This window comes from Nanorana parkeri, unplaced genomic scaffold (assembly GCF_000935625.1).
Source record: "Nanorana parkeri isolate BGI_ZX_2015 unplaced genomic scaffold, ASM93562v1 scaffold118, whole genome shotgun sequence".
Lineage (NCBI taxonomy): Eukaryota > Metazoa > Chordata > Amphibia > Anura > Dicroglossidae > Nanorana > Nanorana parkeri.
In genome coordinates this window covers 692,605-710,065 of record NW_017306386.1, presented here as the reverse complement: position 1 = coordinate 710,065, position 17,461 = coordinate 692,605, and the positions used below count along the sequence as shown (strand labels likewise).

The 17,461-nt window shown below is 40.4% G+C and overlaps 1 protein-coding gene across 1 annotated transcript in view; it reads left to right on the top strand.

Annotated features, from left to right (window-relative positions):
• Positions 1-17,461, top strand: part of P2RX1 (purinergic receptor P2X 1) — a 54,434-nt gene that overhangs the window by 8,936 nt on the left and 28,037 nt on the right. Inside the window, exons 2-3 of the mRNA XM_018553370.1 lie at positions 10,474-10,621; positions 17,000-17,071. Of these exons, the coding sequence (XP_018408872.1) occupies positions 10,474-10,621; positions 17,000-17,071 (220 nt within the window). The remainder of the gene's footprint in view (positions 1-10,473; positions 10,622-16,999; positions 17,072-17,461) is intronic.

Here is a 17,461-nt window from a genome sequence, read left to right as displayed (position 1 = left end):
CCCCCCCCCTTTCCTGCCCTGCCGGGCCAGTGCTCGGATCAGGGGTCTGGTAGGACTGATAGAGGGACCCCACTTCTTTTTTCCCTTATTTTGGAGGCTGGGGTTCCCCCTTAACATTCCTACCAGACCTAAAGGGATCTCACGCACTTTTTTGGGGATCTCAACTGTGGGGGTGTCCCTCCTAACATTCCTACCAGACCTGAAGGGCCTGGTATTGAATTACGAAGAAATCGTGCAGGATTGGCGTGGTCGTGTTTCAAAGATCAAAAAACGTGTGAACTTGCTCATGCACATGCGCAGTTGCCTGGAGCACATCCGAACACGGCACTGGTGTGTAAGTACCTTATTTTGGAATACTGTCTTTTACCAGTTTGTAAGTGTTATGTAGAATGTTTGTATGCACGGAAGCATAGCAATAACATATGTAACATATGTATGATTTGCACATGTATGGCAGTAGTAGAAATATGATTCTAGCACTTGCAATTTTTTATTATAGTGGCGTGCAGCCCATGGCGCATATTACACGACACGCGCGTAAGTAAATACATAAAAACGCGCCATGCCTGCGTGAAACCGCGCCATGATGTGCGTGTTCGCTTGGTAAATGCATTTTTGCGGATTAAAACGCGCGCGCAGCCTGCGCGTGTGCGTGTTGGGCTTCGTAAATCAGCCCCTACGGCTCACAGACCCGAATGGCATTCGGGAGCTCCCAACTGCTATGTGGTATTTGACAGCTGTGTCTCCACTGTGCGCTCCCGTCCGAAGTTCTGAAAATTCTCAGCTGCAATGGATTATGGGGCGGGCGCATGCACAGTAGAGATCTTTGGCTGGGAGAAGAGGAGAGACACAGTGTACGTCAATGTAGGCAGCCCGGCAGCATGCATGCGCACACACTCTGTGGGACACAGTAGACACAGCAGTCACCGCTGGATCAGAGACCGGCACCAGCGCTGGAGGGAGTGCTGAAAACTACAGGAAAGAAGAAGATTATCAGATCAAGAGGCATCATTTAAGGTTAGTCCTTACACCAGCATGGGGGGGGGGAGGGGGGAATTAGACTTTAATGTCACTTTAATTCTTTAGAGTCAATGTTGTCCAAGCTTCTGACCCTGAACAAGTATAGATATTCTGACGCTCAGTTGAAGCATGCTTGTTCTAGGTCTGGGTTCGAAAAGTATTAAAGTCAGACACAGCAACTAGTATTTTCAACAAGATTGTCAGCAAAGGCCACCCTCATACTTTTATCATGTCACTTTAGAGTTAGGTAAAAGGATACAAATTGGGGTAGGAGGAGGTTTCATGTTGAGTTTTAGTTTTCTAGTTTGTCAGGTTTTTTAAAGAGCTTTACTCTTGATCTCTGGTAGTGCTAGGGTCATTAAGGTCAAAGGACCAGAGACAGGATTGCTACTGTCAAGCCGCTTATACCAACAAGCAAATTAATCTATGGTGTAATGTGCACAAATGTAGACTGCAGACTGTTCATAATATTTTAAAGTTTATGTAAATGATATAAACAACTTCTCTTAGCTGTCAACTTACCATTAATAACATTTTGTTATATTTGTTTGATAAGTGCAAAAATCTTGTTAATCATGTCCTGTGCACACTTTTTGTGTTATCCAAGGAGTCTAATTAGCCCTCCCAGTTTTTGTCTTGGAGTACAGAATGTTTAGCCTATATGTTGTAGAGAAGAGGAGAGTGAGAGGGTTGGAGTAGTATAGCAAAAGACAACTGCGAAGGGCTGATGCCATTCAGTCCACAAAAGGAAATTAGGAGCTGAGTGCATTTCTGGCACATCAGAAGGTATTTTTCTGTACTTGCAAAGTGTTTGAAGGGATAAAACATGAGGAAATATGCATGTATTGCAGTTCATTACGTCCTGACACACTTTAACGTTAGGCTGATATGGGTACATTTCAACTTGGACTGTTCTGCAGATTATTTAAAGGATGTTAGATAACGTCAAGATCTTGATGTAGATTGTATTCTAAAATACCATTCAGCTCAGACTTTTACAAGATTTTGTGAGTATGTCATTGGAGAATTTCAAAGACATGTGAAGTATGCAAGGTTTGAGATAACACGTGAATCTGTACTCTGTATTCAAATGTAAGTTATTAAATATGACAACATTGAAACATTACTTGTTTCAGGTCCAGAATGATACTTTTGCATTGCAGTAATGTTCATTTTGAATGGCACACGACACGCATGCATTGTAGCATATAACACATAGGAATGTGTGTTGCATGACAAAAAAAGGTCATGTCTGGACATGCTGGGGTTACTTTGGCAGCCCATTCAAAATAAATAGGCTGCCTTAAGGCAACTCATATTAACGCATGTGCGTTCACACACTGCATGGATGTAAATGGACCCTAAAGGAAAAGGAATTTTTGTCAAACAATTGATGTGACATATAACTACTACACTGTCAAATTTAGCTGATGTCCCCTTAGTTCCTGTTTACTGAAACTATTGTCTTTGTGAAAGTGAGTGAGGGGAAATTTCTCTACAGTAGGCTATTCGTGCAGCACAGTGAGTTCCCCTGTCGGCACCCTTCCACCCGGTATCCCTCAATTAGCTGATTGAAGGGGCAGGTTGGTAAAATTCTCGGCCAAATGGAGTTAGCAGCCATTCAGTTGTAGGCTCCATTCGGGTATTATAACAATAGAATTAAAACAGCAGGGGATTCCTTGATCAATGCTTGTAAGCGTTAATTGAGCTATATGTTCTTTTTTTTGTTGTTGTTCAGCCTGCAGGTTGAATGAAAAAAATAGAACTGTGGATACCCAGCTTAACAGAGCCCCAAATAAAAGTCAAAACCCAAGTGGAGTTCTAAGTATTCCCCACTCTATCCAAACCTAATTCACATGTATTTTGGCATAGTTATGTGCATTTGTATGATATTCACCCAGTTATTTGTTAGTGTCCTATATTTATAGTTGATGATTGTTTCATTTTAAATATTTGTGCGTAGAAGGTTAAGCAGCTGTACTTTTGTAGCTATGCTAAAGTGATTTACGTAAAACAAGATAAACAAATCCTAAAGCCCTTCAGATCAGTTTATTTGGAATTTACACACAGATGATGATGTTACACTTTCATATAGTGTATCCATCTGTGTTGAGTTACAACAAAGCTGAATGGAAAGAATTACAATACTTGTACGTCCTACAAAGGACCTACCACTTAGAATACCTTACTGTATAATCTATCCACTTAAAGCCATACTTGGAAAGATCATAGAAAACCTTCATATCTATGCAACTATAGTAGGTGTATAGGAATAACATAACCCTTACTATATCACTGTATTGGTTAATAGGTTTCATCACTCAAATAAAAAAATGCATTCTTCTACACCACCATCATAATCTCCAGTTTAACTTCAATGTTTACAGTATATATTGGTGAACAGACCTATGTGGTTTATTTATATATATCTATATCTATATATGTTTATATTTATTTATTTTTTATTTGGAACATGGCCATCTCTTTCTCTTTCTATCTCTCTCATCACCTTTTGTCCAAAAATGTAGATGATATGGTAAGGAGACTTTAGAGTCAAGCCATAATATGTATGTATCAGTTATGTTGACTACATTCTTTGCAAAATACATGTAAGCATAGTGTCAGCCCTGCCCAGTTGTCTTTTGCTTAATCACTCAATCCCTTACACTCGCCTCATCTCCACAACACAGAAAGTAATGTAGTAATGTTCTGTAATTCATGATAGGAACTAGGAAGGCACAAGACACAGAAAAGCTGAATTCTGACAGGAATATGTTTGCAATTGGGAAACAGATATAACAAAATGCTTTAAATGTTATATTTAATAGACCAACATGAAGCAAATGTAAGAAAGTAATTATTAGGGTTTAAATACACTTAACTATCAAAAGCCTTAATGTAAAAAAAAACAAAAAAAAAACCTTTATTTTTTTAAGTTAACTTTTTGAACTAAATCTGAAATGGCTCCACAAAAAATGGCTCCAATCTCTTCTCTTTTTATTAAACACACCTCATAGAAACACCCACCTAATGCCAGCCAGATAGCCAAAGAAAACAACAATAAAGACACATTTTCCAGCGGGAAAAGAAGGGCTAAAATGTATCTAAACCCAAAAATAAAATTTAGATTTCATGGCTGCATTCATTTTTTTTTTCAGTATTTTACTTTTTTTCACCTAGTCATCCTGCCAGTAACATACTTCCTGCCCTAGGATGGCAATGATCACTGCACTGTATCAGGATAACAGAAACTAAACAGGACTACAGAAATCTCCTCTGCTTCTCTTCTTTGCAACTTAGAGGGGGTGGTTCTGTACTAACCAGAGATCACTGGAAACTGATAAAACTGCAGAACTCACTGGACGTTTTCAGCTGACAACATTTCTGGCAAGGTTAATGGGTATTTGTTGTAGACATGTGCGCCAGCAAAAAATGTGTTTTGTTTCGTTTTGTTTCGATTCGGATTTTGCATTATTTAGTTTTTTGGATTTGGGTCCGAAATTGAATTCGTTTTAGGATTCAGACGAAATTCGTAAGCGATAGTCGGGTCGAAATTTAGTTTAGTTTTCGCTTCGTTCGTTCATGGCATGAGGGACCCCCCCCAAGTTAAAACAAAAAAAAAAGGGTGTGAGGCCCTTTAGGCCTGGTAGGAATTTTGAGGGGGAACCCCAGCCCCCAAAAATGGGGGAAAAAACGTGGGGTCCCCCCTAACATTCCTACCAGACCCTTGATCCAAGCACTGGCCCAGCAGGGCAGGAAAGGGGGGGCGATCGATCGCCCCCCCTCTCCCTGCGCCTTACCAGGCCACGTGCCCTCGGCATTATGAGGGTGTCCCCTTGCCGATCGGGACAAGGGCCACTTCCACACAACCCTGACCCGGTGGTTGTGGGGGTCTGCGGGCAAGGGGGCTTATTTGCATCGGGGTACCCCTTTAATTAAGGGGGCACCCAGTGGCCGCCCCCCCTTGTAAATGAGTAAGGGGTACTTGTACCCCTCCTTATTCACTAAAGGATTAAATCAAATAGTTAGTAAAAAGTCCAGACTTTTGATAAAATCCTATAATTTGAAAAAAACAGACAATTCTTGACTATTCCTATAATAAAAAAAAAAATGGCTCCAAAAATTGGAAATTCAAAATTTCCATTCGGAACAAAACGAATCGCACATGTCTAATTTTTGCACTTTTCTAAAGGATATGACTAAACCCTTCCAATTGTATATTTAACCGAACAAAAGGGATAAAGAAAAAAACAATGTTGTTGCCTTGACTTCCCACAGACTGTGAGGGTAAAGGGCTCTTGGGAGATGTAGTTCTAGGTGAATGTTTACGTCAGCAGGAACTGAGCTACCCGGCAAGCAATGCTTGGGAGTAATACAGGAACAAGGTATTCGAAAAAAATTATGCTAGGACATTCCGAGATGTTGCAATATTTCATTATGCTCCACGGATGTCAATAAAGATGGAATTCTGAAGCCTAAGGTGTACAGACAACATATTTTTTATTAGTTTGATATGACACCATTCACCAGTTGTTCCAGCACCCAAATAACAAGGGGAACATCGGTATGGTGTACAATGGAGATATAACCAGTCCTTTCATATCAGAGTTCCCCCCTTTCACATTAGAGTTTCCACTGCACATCAGGAACCCCCTTCACATTAGATTCCTCGGACATCCTTTGCATTAGAGCCCTTCTATCCCATCAGAAGTCACAACTGCGGCAGCATGGCAGAGGGTAGGAGTCAGAGCAAGTCTGAATGGAGGCAAACCTCTGGCCTTTTCTAAATGGATCCACCATTCCTTGATTAGCATCCTTCATTTCCATAGTGATGGTGGGCAGCCTGTCTGCACCATGGGAAGGCATGACACTGTGTGAAAATACTAAGGCACCCCAGGGTGCCAAGGAATCCTGGATAAAGAAGGCTGCCCTAGAGGGGAAGAGGGAGGTTTGGGGTAAAGTTTGGTAATGCCTGGATATACCCTTTAGTACTAGTACCTGTTGATGCTAGAGTCAAGTATGGGTAGCTGGTGGCAGAATGCTGTGTACCCAGAAGCTTAGGTACTCTGATGCAGTACAAGATATCAAGTTCCAATAAATTTCTACCTAATGGGACATTTTGATAAGTGTGTAAGCCATGTTCTTCTATAATATCCAATAATGTGCTGAAAGTCCAATAATGCAAGTAAACGGGGAGGAGCTGCAAAATGTAATCACACCCCCTTGTGAAGCTGTCTTTTCTCCCTGTAGATGGGCTATACAGCCTAATATGAGTTCTGGAATGCATTTTCCAATGCTGCCAATCATGCTCTGCAATGTAACAAACACTATAGGTGAATCAGAGAGCTGGGGACTAGGATTTTTTTGTAGTTGTAAAACACTTTCATTACCTAACATTTATATCACCTATAATGCTGTCATAAAACAAGTTTAAACATCACACAATCTTTTTTTTTTTTTTGGCTTTGGTACGCAGGCCATCTGTTATACTAACTTTATTGTGAGCAAATAATTAACACAAATCAAATAAGGGGAGGAACATCCTGCCAGGCACATTTATATATTGACAAAGGGCAACATGTTTATTTCCTTCTAAAGCTGTTCATTTCTGGAATGTGTGAATGCTCAGGGCCAAATAGTTTTTGTACATTTGTTGAGTTGGGTGTCATTTATGGTATGTCATATTTCAGTAGCCAGTTATAGAAATTAAATGTCATGTAAGTTATAGTTATCTGAAAAGCAATCGGGTACTTCCCAGCTGTTCCTAATCTCTAAGGACAGTGCCAATTTATTAATATGATCCCTGGAAATGGCTGTATCTGGAAATATTTCTGAATGAATGTACTGTTCCACTGTATATTAAGGCCTCTAATTTTTTCCTTAGCCTTTTGATTTTTTAAAGTATGACACTTTAAAAAATACTAACATAATCCTAACAGCGAATCCTTTTGGTGCTTCCCCTTGACAGTATAGTCTGTTGACGGATACAGAAACCTCAGGTCACCAGTAGTGTTCAAGGGCCAGTTTCTTCAAATTGCCAACGAAGGCAGGACAAAAATAGTAGGGTTGGAAAGCATTCAAGAACTACTGTTTATGTGCAATACATAACACCCACAAAAAGAGATGCCAGAAAAAGCACGAAATGTCCTTTCTATGACATTTCTGTGGCAAAATGTGATTTCCACTTACATTTTCCTGACATCTGGTGCAGTCTGTGTACGTAGAATAGATGAATAGAACTACATCTTCCAAGAGCCCTTTGTCTACACATAGTGTGTGGGCAGATTCCTGGGATTCAAGGTAGTAGCATTGTTTGGCTAGGAAAGAAATCAGTGCATGCATGTGGAGGAGGACAAAGAGGGTTGCCAGACAAGCAGGTAGGACTGAGAACGCTAAGTGGCATTTCAATTCAGCTAAGCCACTAGATTTATGGCAGGTTAATCAGGTATTTTTCTGTACTTGCATTTTTCAAAGGACTAAACTTGGGATTGTGCATGTATTGCAGAGATGCACTATATACATTTTATTTTATTGGCCATGACATACTCTTTAAGCTCTGAATTTTCGGAAGAGGTGTCCAGAAACGTATTTCACGTTTCAGAAAAGCAATCGCTTTAGTACAGAGAGAGTGAGGAGACATCCTAAAACAGTGCAGTCTAAGCAACTAGACCTGCTCAACATGAGTAAGACATGCCCAGTGTAGCTTGTGTATTAAATAACTATACATAGAGCTGTAATCTACACTGCCTGGCCAAACAAAGTCACACCCTCTAATATTTCATTGGACCGCCTTTAACTTTGATTATGTCATGCATTCGCCGTGGCATCATTTCTATAAGCTTATGCAATGTTAAAAAATGTATTCCCAACCAAAGTTACATTAATTTTTCACCAAGATCTTGTAGTAATGATTAGAGAGTCAGATCACTGAATAAAGTTTTCTCCAGCACATCCAAAGATTCTCAATGGGGTTAAGGTCTGGACTCTGTGGTGGCCAATCTATGTGTAAAAATAATGTCTCGTGCTCCCTGAACCGCTCTTTCACAATTGAGCCCGATGAATCCTGGTGTTGTCATTTTACAATATAGCTGGGCCATCAGGGTCATTGGGTATGTCCAGGTAGGCAGCTGACCTCATATTTTGGGAAGATAACGTTGCTGAACCTAGCCTGACCAAATGAGGCAACCTCAGATCATAACACTTATCCAGTGAAAGGCTCTGTTTGCTTAGCAAAATCCAGGTGGTGATTGTTTTTGGCCAGGCAGTGTTTAACAATCATTTATTTGATATAAACGATGGTTTTCGATCTGGGTCCGAATAGTAGGTGCCACACCCCGAGAATTTAGATTAGACAAGGACAGAAAGTGGGGTTTTGAGAGCACCAGAGGAACTTACTCCACTAAGAGATTCATATAAAAGAGTTAATTTTAATTACATTCATTAAAAACAAGGGCTAGAAAACAATCCAATTAAAAACAGTTGATTAGATAGCTCCCTGTGCGCTCTCTCCATAAGTACCCTTCCTACAGCATGGTTAATGCATAGCAAAATATGTACATAGTTTGGGAAACAATCTGATAATACAGACAATCAAAGATAAGGGATAATGATTCCTAAGAAACTTAAATGCTGTATGGAGTTGGTAGAGGTTCATAAATGGAGGAGCTGGTACGACGTTTCGCGCACCCAGGCGCTTCTTCAGGTACAGGAGATATCAATTCAAGTGCTCTGGTGTGTATATGTGTCTGGGCGGATCTGGTCGAGCTACGCCCCTGTGTAGTCCCCCAACAACAAGGTGTTTGGGTCGTTCAGGCTGATGGCCACACAGTTTTAGGAGATGAAAAACGGAAAAGGCATGGACCAGGCAGGAGTTTCTGTCTGTTTGTCTTCCAAGATTAGGTCCTCCGATTACCCCCACACCACCCACATCTACTACCGCTGCCTAACTGCCGCAGACAGGGGTACTTATGGAGAGGGCGCACAGGGAGCTATCTAATCAACTGTTTTTAATTGGATTGTTTTCTAGCCCTTGTTTTTAATGAATGTAATTAAAATTAACTCTTTTATATGAATCTCTTAGTGGAGTAAGTTCCTCTGGTGCTCTCAAAACCCCACTTTCTGTCCTTGTCTAATCATTTATTTGAAGTGGTGATGAATATCAGAATTTGACTTAGGTGGTATTGGTAGGTCAGATCCTCCTACCTTTTTACCGAATATTGGGAACAACCAGACAGATAACCCAGGCAAAGTGTAATAAAACTCTCTGAAGCAATATTCTATACATTTTGCTATTGTACAATCAAAAATCTCGTGCATTTGGTTCGGAACTCATGCTCAATCAATACTATGGTGACACATATGATAAACAGGGATCTAACTAAGGCATTCCATGATTATCTGTAGCCTTGTTACAGGTCTAACTTGGGGGACTGTCATGGAACTGCAGGGTAATAACATGAAAAAGTGCTAATCTGTGTGCAAAGCTGAAGAGTTTGGAAAATTGTAAGTAAACTGTTGTATTTGAAGGCCTGTGAAGAACATTCTGCAAAAGATTGTCCTAGAGTCAAGAGACAGAGCTGTGTGCTGCACAATCTATGGCAGGGATTAAACATGATGTGCTTTGATGTCCTGCTGGTAAAGTCAACAAATGGATAATATTTACTGACAAGGCTCAGCTGAAGGCAAGCTTAGACACCGAATAAGAAAAGCTTCGTATTTTTACGTTCTGTGAAACTCCAGCCTTAAGGACATTTTGTTTTCCTGCAAAGAAAACACAAGCATTGCTTTGTTTAGTAATGTGTCCATGTGTCCGTGATCTGTGTTTAAAGAATTACAAGGTCCTCTTGGTGTCCCTAACACTAAAGTCCACCCAAGTGATGCCACAAATTATACTTGTATCTTAGTGCAAACTTCTGGGAAAAATCAGCAAATCACAGAAGCAGGAAGTGACATTTCTGGGGGCATTCCATACACCAACTGTGTACGGAACACCTCCGGGTTGCCACATTGCATTGCATTTTCGACAGATTTAGATTATTACAGCAGCTACGGTTTTAAATGAATAGGTAATTTTTAATAATCTTAAATTACAAAATGGCTTGTGCGACAATTAAATATGTTATATTCATTTTTAAAAGTTTTTTTTATATTTTGAAAGTGGAGTTACCCTTAAAACAAAAGCAAAGTGCATAAGTTCTGTCCCAGTCAGCAGACACTAGAACATTAGATAGCAGGATAGTAGTAAGGTAAATGATATTTGACATGAAATACAGATGGTATTGTGTACAGAGTAAAATACACAATGAGCAAATATGCTTACAAAAGGAGTTTAAGGATCAAGTAATAAAATATCTCAAATAATATTTCCCTTGGGTATTAAACCAAGTTTTGAGAGTGGTACTTCTATAATATGTTTTCAAATTCTAATGGTGGTTTCTTAATGTTTACATTTAGGTGGGTGTTCTTGTATGAAAAAGGCTACCAAGATGTAGATGACATCATCAGTTCAGTCTCCATAAAATTAAAAGGATTAGCAGTTACCAATCTTCCAGATCTAGGAACAGAGATCTGGGATGTAGCGGATTATGTGTTCCCTCCACAGGTAAGATGTACGTACATGTTACACGGGGTCAGTTTTATTCAAGCCTCTAAAAGTTGCTTTGTATTTGGCCAATGTCTTCACATTATATTAATAAATAAGCCCATTATGGTACACAAATATAATTTTTCATGACGTAAAAACGAATAAAGATTTATTTATTTAATATAAGTTCAATATGATACAACTTATATTCAAAAAGAAGGCACAATGTTTGGGACTCTTGCCATTTATGAGTATGTCCTGCATTTTCATATTCTATAAACAGTGAGTTATGTGTTAAAATAACAATTTATGCATAACATTAGAACCAAGTGACACTGGAACTGGTAGCATGCTTGCATACCCCTGTGGCACGAGTGGTTTGTTTAAAGTAATGATGCCATCAGAAAAATGATTCAAGTGTATCTATAGTCAAAATCATAGACAAAATGGGTAAAAGTTAGAACCTGTCAGGTTTTACTGCTATCAGGGGCTCTGTTAGAGAGATTTCCCCTCGATTTCTGTTCTGGGGACATTTTACCACACAAGAAGTGAGGGGAAATCTGCAACAGGGAAACAGACAACAATAAAAAGCTGACATGGGTTCTAGAATTTCCTTACTTAGCTTTAAAAAAATATTTTTACTTCTGTCTGTGTTGCTGTTGGAGAGTTTTCTTCCCTTCCTGCCTAGTGAAAAGGTTGTCCCCAGGACAGTGAACAAAGGGAAATTTTGGAGTAAAACTAGCAGTAAAACCTGACAGGGGATCTAGTCCAATCCTTCCCCACTCTATCAAAACTATAAAAAGTGTTGGCTATAGATACACTTTAAATGTTGCATTAGTTTATTGTCCAGATCTCATAATACATTCAGCTTTTCTATTCTGCCTTTGAGCTGCTAGTTTATAAGTACAGTGGTGCCTTAGTTCACGAATGCTTCTGTTCGCGAACAATTCGGTTAGCGACCAGAAACGTGGAACGTATTAAGTTCGTGAACTGAGGTACCACTGTATAATGTGATACAGTTTCACCTTTTTTAATCCTAAGAAGCATACCAAAATTTTAAAAATCAACATAACAGGAAAAGGATGTAAAAGCAAAAGGAAATGTTGGTTTACTGTACACAAAAAAAATGTGTGTAAGGGGCTGGTACAATAATTGGCAGCAGCAATAGTGGTTGAGTACGCCCATCTCATAGACAATCATTGTAACCCTTGTTCTTACATTCTATGATGTAATATTATGGTATATTACAGAGGTGGGCAAACATCGGCTCTCCAGCTGTAGTGATCAAACAAATCCCATCATGCACCAGCCTCAGGGAGTCATGCCTGTGGCAGTCAGATTCTTGCAATACCTCATGGGACTTGTAGTTCCACACAGCTAGAAGGCCACAGTTTGGCTACCCCTGGTATATAACATGTATTTTATCAGATTGCCCTTTCTCAGCAAGGGTGCCTTTTGGCTATCTCAGGGGTGCTTCAAAATTTTCACACAGTGTCATGATGTGAAAGAGGGGGACTTTGATGTAAAAGAGGGACTCCCAGTGTGAGAGGGGGGTGACTATGATGTGAAAGGGGGGAGGCTCCAGATGTAAAGGAGGCTCTGATGTGAAAGAGCTACTAAAGTTAAAGGAGGGATTCTGAAGGGGGAATCCCTCATTTTCTATGTTTTTGCATGGGATCCCCCATTACAATCCATACCAGCTTCCTATATTGGAGGGACGACACATTGTTTCTTTACAGTTATATTTTTACATTTAAGACTAGGCTGCCTCTAGGTTTTGCATATTTTCAAATGGTGCCATGGCTGAAAAAAAGGTTTAGAAATGCTGCATTAGATCTATTGTATTTAGCTGCATGCCTGTTTGTCCACATACAAGCATACGGTAAAACAGAACTAGTAAATATAGTTATCTATTGCTACTTGAACATGATACATTGTGCCACATAGAAAATGGAAAGTCCCTCTGGGCTCCTTACAGTGTTCCCGGCCCAAATTGTAATGATCAACAATAGGTCAATGATGTAATCATTGTAATGATCAACAATGATCAATTGTAAAGGTCAACAATAGAAAACAGTAATCACCAGCACTCAATAAGTAATTTTTCAAATGGTAGACGTCCATTTAATCGGACATAACGTCACAAATAAAAAAAAAACAACGTTTCGGGGCCGCACAGGGTCCCTTCATCAGGGTGATAATGTGACCCTGTGTGGCCCCGAAATGTTTTTTTTTTTTTTCCTTTGTGACGCTATGTCCGATTAAATGGACGTCTACCATTTGAAAATTACTTATTGAGTGCTGGTGATTTCTGCTTTCTACATTGTGCCACATGACATTGATGGTAAAATGTAAAAGGATTATTTTAAAGAACTATGGGGTTAGGGCTTTTCCCCATAGTTCCCCTTAGGGTAACGGGAGGACACAAACTAGCGTCCTCCCATCACCCTAGGCTCAGTATACCGCGAGCTGTATACAGCGCTGGCGGATCGGAGCGGGGGGGAATCCAGCCCCTCCCCTGTCACGGCAGAGAGCCGTGACAGGATCGTGAGGTGAGCGAACGCCGGTATGTGTTCGCTCACCCCCAGATCTACTGAGCTGACCTGTGACAGTCTCATTGTCACAGGTCGGCTAGAACTATAAGGTGAGTGATAAGCACTCACCTCATAGTTCTCCTTTAAATAATAACCTTTTTTATCAAAAACATGTAAAAAATAAAATTCTGTTCATTCAGTTTTCTAATTGAGGCACCCCACCAGACATTAAGCCCATTTCTAAATCATTCACTATTCTCTTCTACAGCAAAAGTACTACAGATAAGGCAAGGCTGGGATTAGATAGTAAATAGGCAGCAGCCTAATGATGAGGTCATATTTGTGCTCTATCACCCAATTAGCAAGCTCCATTCCTTAGATTCATAGCACTCTGCAATTCTGTAAAGAGTAACTGAACCGCATCGTTGTACCTTCCATTTCCAGTCCCAATGTACAAGGGATCTTTTAGTAAATACATAAATTAATTAAGTGGGGTTTTTCATATGTGGCAGCACTTACACTTTAATGACTAAATTTTTTATTGTACCTTATTATGTTTCTTATTTTTATACCAGACTTTAACTTATTACGCATTCAAGAAAAACTGACAAGCCGTTATTTAACTTCCTTTTTGTGGTAAATTAAAGATTAAATGTCATGATAGGCATAAAGCATTTTTTTGTGATTGTGCAATGTGTGATTGTAATCTAAGAATGTAATACACTAGGGTGAGTACATTTCTCCGACAGTCTAAAAAATATAATGGCGTGTCTAAACTCTAAAACAAAAATGTAATATTTGCTCTCTTTTGGTCTTTTAAAAACACCATTGAAAGCATTTTTGATACACCAGTTTGATAAATTAGAAAAATTCCTGTTGATCAAGTCAGAAATCTTGAAAACTTATAACATCTAACATCATAAATTCAACAAAATACATTCCCTTCACTCCCCCATCAATTTGTTTGCTCATGAAAGGGAGGAGAAAAAGTGTGAGTTCCAAAGCAATCATAGTCAGAGTTAGTTTACACAGAGCTCTTCCCATCCCAATGTGCAGCGCATGGGAAAAGCACAGGTACACCTTATAAAGGATGATAAAACTGTGTAAATTATAGTAATCAATATCAACAATTTAAAAAAATATATATATTTTTTGGTCTGTCCATATTATGCTTCTGAAAGTTGAATTGTGATTGTTTGGCATTGGTTAAAGGAGAACTATGAGGTGAGTGCTTTTCACTGACCTCATAGTTCTAGCCGACCTGTGACAATGAGACTGTCACAGGTCGGCTCAGTAGATCGGGAGGTGAGCGAACTCTGCCGTGACAGGGGGAGGGCTGGATTCCCCTCTCCCCGCTCCGATCTGCCAGCGCTGACTGACGGAACGGATGGGGGAGGGGGCGGGTACAGCTGGCTCTGCCTCTAGGTAGGCAGAGCCAGCTGTCACTCACGCAGCTGGGCGGATCCCGTCATCTACGTCGGGATCCGCTCCGGCGTCTCAGTATACCGCGAGCTGTAGCTCGCGGTATACTGAGCTTAGGGTAACGGGAGGACGCTAGTTTGTGTCCTCCCGTTACCCTAAGGAGAACTATGGGGAAAAACACTGACCCCATAGTTTTCCTTTAACTGTATATTATGGTCATTGTTCTATGATATTAAAAAGCCAGCCCCCCAAAAAGGTTTATTTCATCTATAGGTGGAGCCTGGTGGATTAAGTCAACCCCTGGCTTTCTTTATGTCTTGGGTACTCCAGTAGCACAATCACCTTCCACGACTTTTCTTCTGCTTTCCTGCGGGTTTGGTGTTCTAGTCCTCTTTACGTATATCCCGTGGCATTTTCCCTAACATACCATGAATAATAAAACAAGCAGAGAGAGTTGTAATCCAATATAATATGCATGGTAGGTGTACAACCTCAGAGAATAAAGGACAGTTATGTGACCCATAGAGCCCCTATAGAGAGAGATATAAGAAATTGTCAGGTAATTTTACTCTCAGACAGTTACCAATGACTGAAACATCAGTTCTGGGTTGGCTGGCCCTTTAATTGTTTGTGAAAATATAATTTACATGTTTAAACATGCTAGATCTCTATATCAGTTGTCATAGCAATACCATACTTTGATTTTTACTTACCATGCATGTGTAACCAAAACTATGTTTTTAGTTTTAGATAGCATGGGGGAGGAATTGCAACCCATGCCAAGGTGTTAATGTTCTGTCCCCATTTGGAATATTCACATTCTTTACTGTATTTGTTGTGGCAAATATTATCATCAGGACAGAAAGTGCTGGAAAATCCCAAATGTTATAGTTGTCACTGTAACAAGAGGTAAAGTGACATCTCCCAATAGGGCTACCCAGTCCCATGTCAAAGAAGGGAATTCCCCTCACTTTGTAGAGATTTCCTTTTACTTCCTATTGCATTTCTTGAACCGGACACTAAAGGAGAACTATGAGATGAGTGATTTCCACTCACCTCATAGTTCTAGCCGACCTGTGACAATGAGACTGTCACAGGTCGGCTCAGTAGATCGGGAGGTGAGCGAACACATACCAGATTCGCTCCGCTGACTGGCTGACTGGCGGAACGGACGGGGGAGGGAGCGGGTACAGCTGGCTCTGCCTCTAGATAGGCAGAGCCAGCTGTCACTCACGCAGCTGGGCGGATCCCGTCATCTACGTCGGGATCCGCTCCGGCTGCGGCATCTCAGTATACCGCGAACTGTAGCTCGCGGTATACTGAGCTTAGGGTAACGGGAGGACGCTAGTTTGTGTCCTCCCGTTACCCTAAGGAGAACTATGGGGAAAAGCACTGACCCCATAGTTCTCCTTTAAAGGAAATGTCCTACCGTATATGTGACAATGGCAGTAAAAAACAGACTGACTGGGTTTTTATTTTCCTACATTGAAAGTGAAAAAAATACCCAAAGTTTTGGCAATACATACACTTTGAAGGCCAACTCCAGCGAAAACGTTTTCTTTATTGTCTCTGTCAGGTTAATATTACTTTTTGTATCCTCTTGTCCTGCTCTTTAATGTGAACAGAAAGTGAGGTCAATTTTTACAAACAAGGTTATCATAAAAAATATTAAAAATCATTAATATTAAAAGGAGAACTATGAGGTGAGTGCTTTTCACTCACCTCATAGTTCTAGCCGACCTGTGACAATGAGACTGTCACAGGTCGGCTCAGTAGATCGGGAGGTGAGCGAACACATACCGGTGTTCGCTCACTTCTCGATCCTGTCACGGCTCTCTGCCGTGGCAGGGGAGGGACTGGATTCCCCCTCACCACTCCGATCTGCCAGCGCTGACTGGCGGAACAGATGGGGGAGGGGGCGGGTACAGCTGGCTCTGCCTCTAGATAGGCAGAGCCAGCTGTCACTCACACAGCTGGGCGGATCTCGACATCAATGTCGGGATCCGCTCCGTCGTCTCGGTATACTAAGCTTAGGGTGACGGGAGGACGCTAGTTTGTGTCCTCCCGTTACCCTAAGGATAACTATGGGGAAAAGCCCTGACCCCATAGTTCTCCTTTAAAAAGTAAAAAAATTATTTATTATTTAAGTTTTTTATTTTCGAAAATGACCCTGTCACCTTTAGGTCTTGTCTGAGATGGGACACAGGAGAAGAGAAATCTAAAGAGAAGTCTAAATTCCCACATACACTGAGAGGCCTCCTTACTTATACAAAACCTCCATAGCTAAACTAAGTGAAAAAACTTTCTAGCAGTGCCAATCCATTAAATGCTAAGGTCAAACTTGAGTTCAGTTTACATTCCTTCTAAATTACTAACAGCTTTGAGCTACTGGAAGCTTCTACATACTGATAAAGAAGTATTATGTCTGATTATTCCACAGGGAGACAGCTCTTTTGTTGTGATGACTAACTTCATTATTACTCCAGAACAACAGATGAAAACATGCAATGAGGTAAGAATGTGTTTGTTTCTGATATTTATTACATTGATTTAAAGTAGGATTAATTCTGATATCTGGTAACATGCAGTTATTTTTAAACTGGACCTATGCCTAGACGATGCACATTAATGTTTTACATATTCTTAGAAAGCATTAAAAACAAGCCATCACTGACCTTTCTAGCTGCATATTCTGTAAAGTAATTCATCCTCAAAGGTTTACAAAAATCACAATAAACACTTTTACGTTGGGTTAAGGTGCCCATACACTGCTCGATTCTCGTACGAGAATCGGGCGAAATCCCGCGATCGTACGAGAATCGAGCAGTGTGAACTAAGACGTGCGACCGTTTCTACTGTACGGTCGCACGTCTTTTGTCGAGCCAACATGTTCGAAAACCCG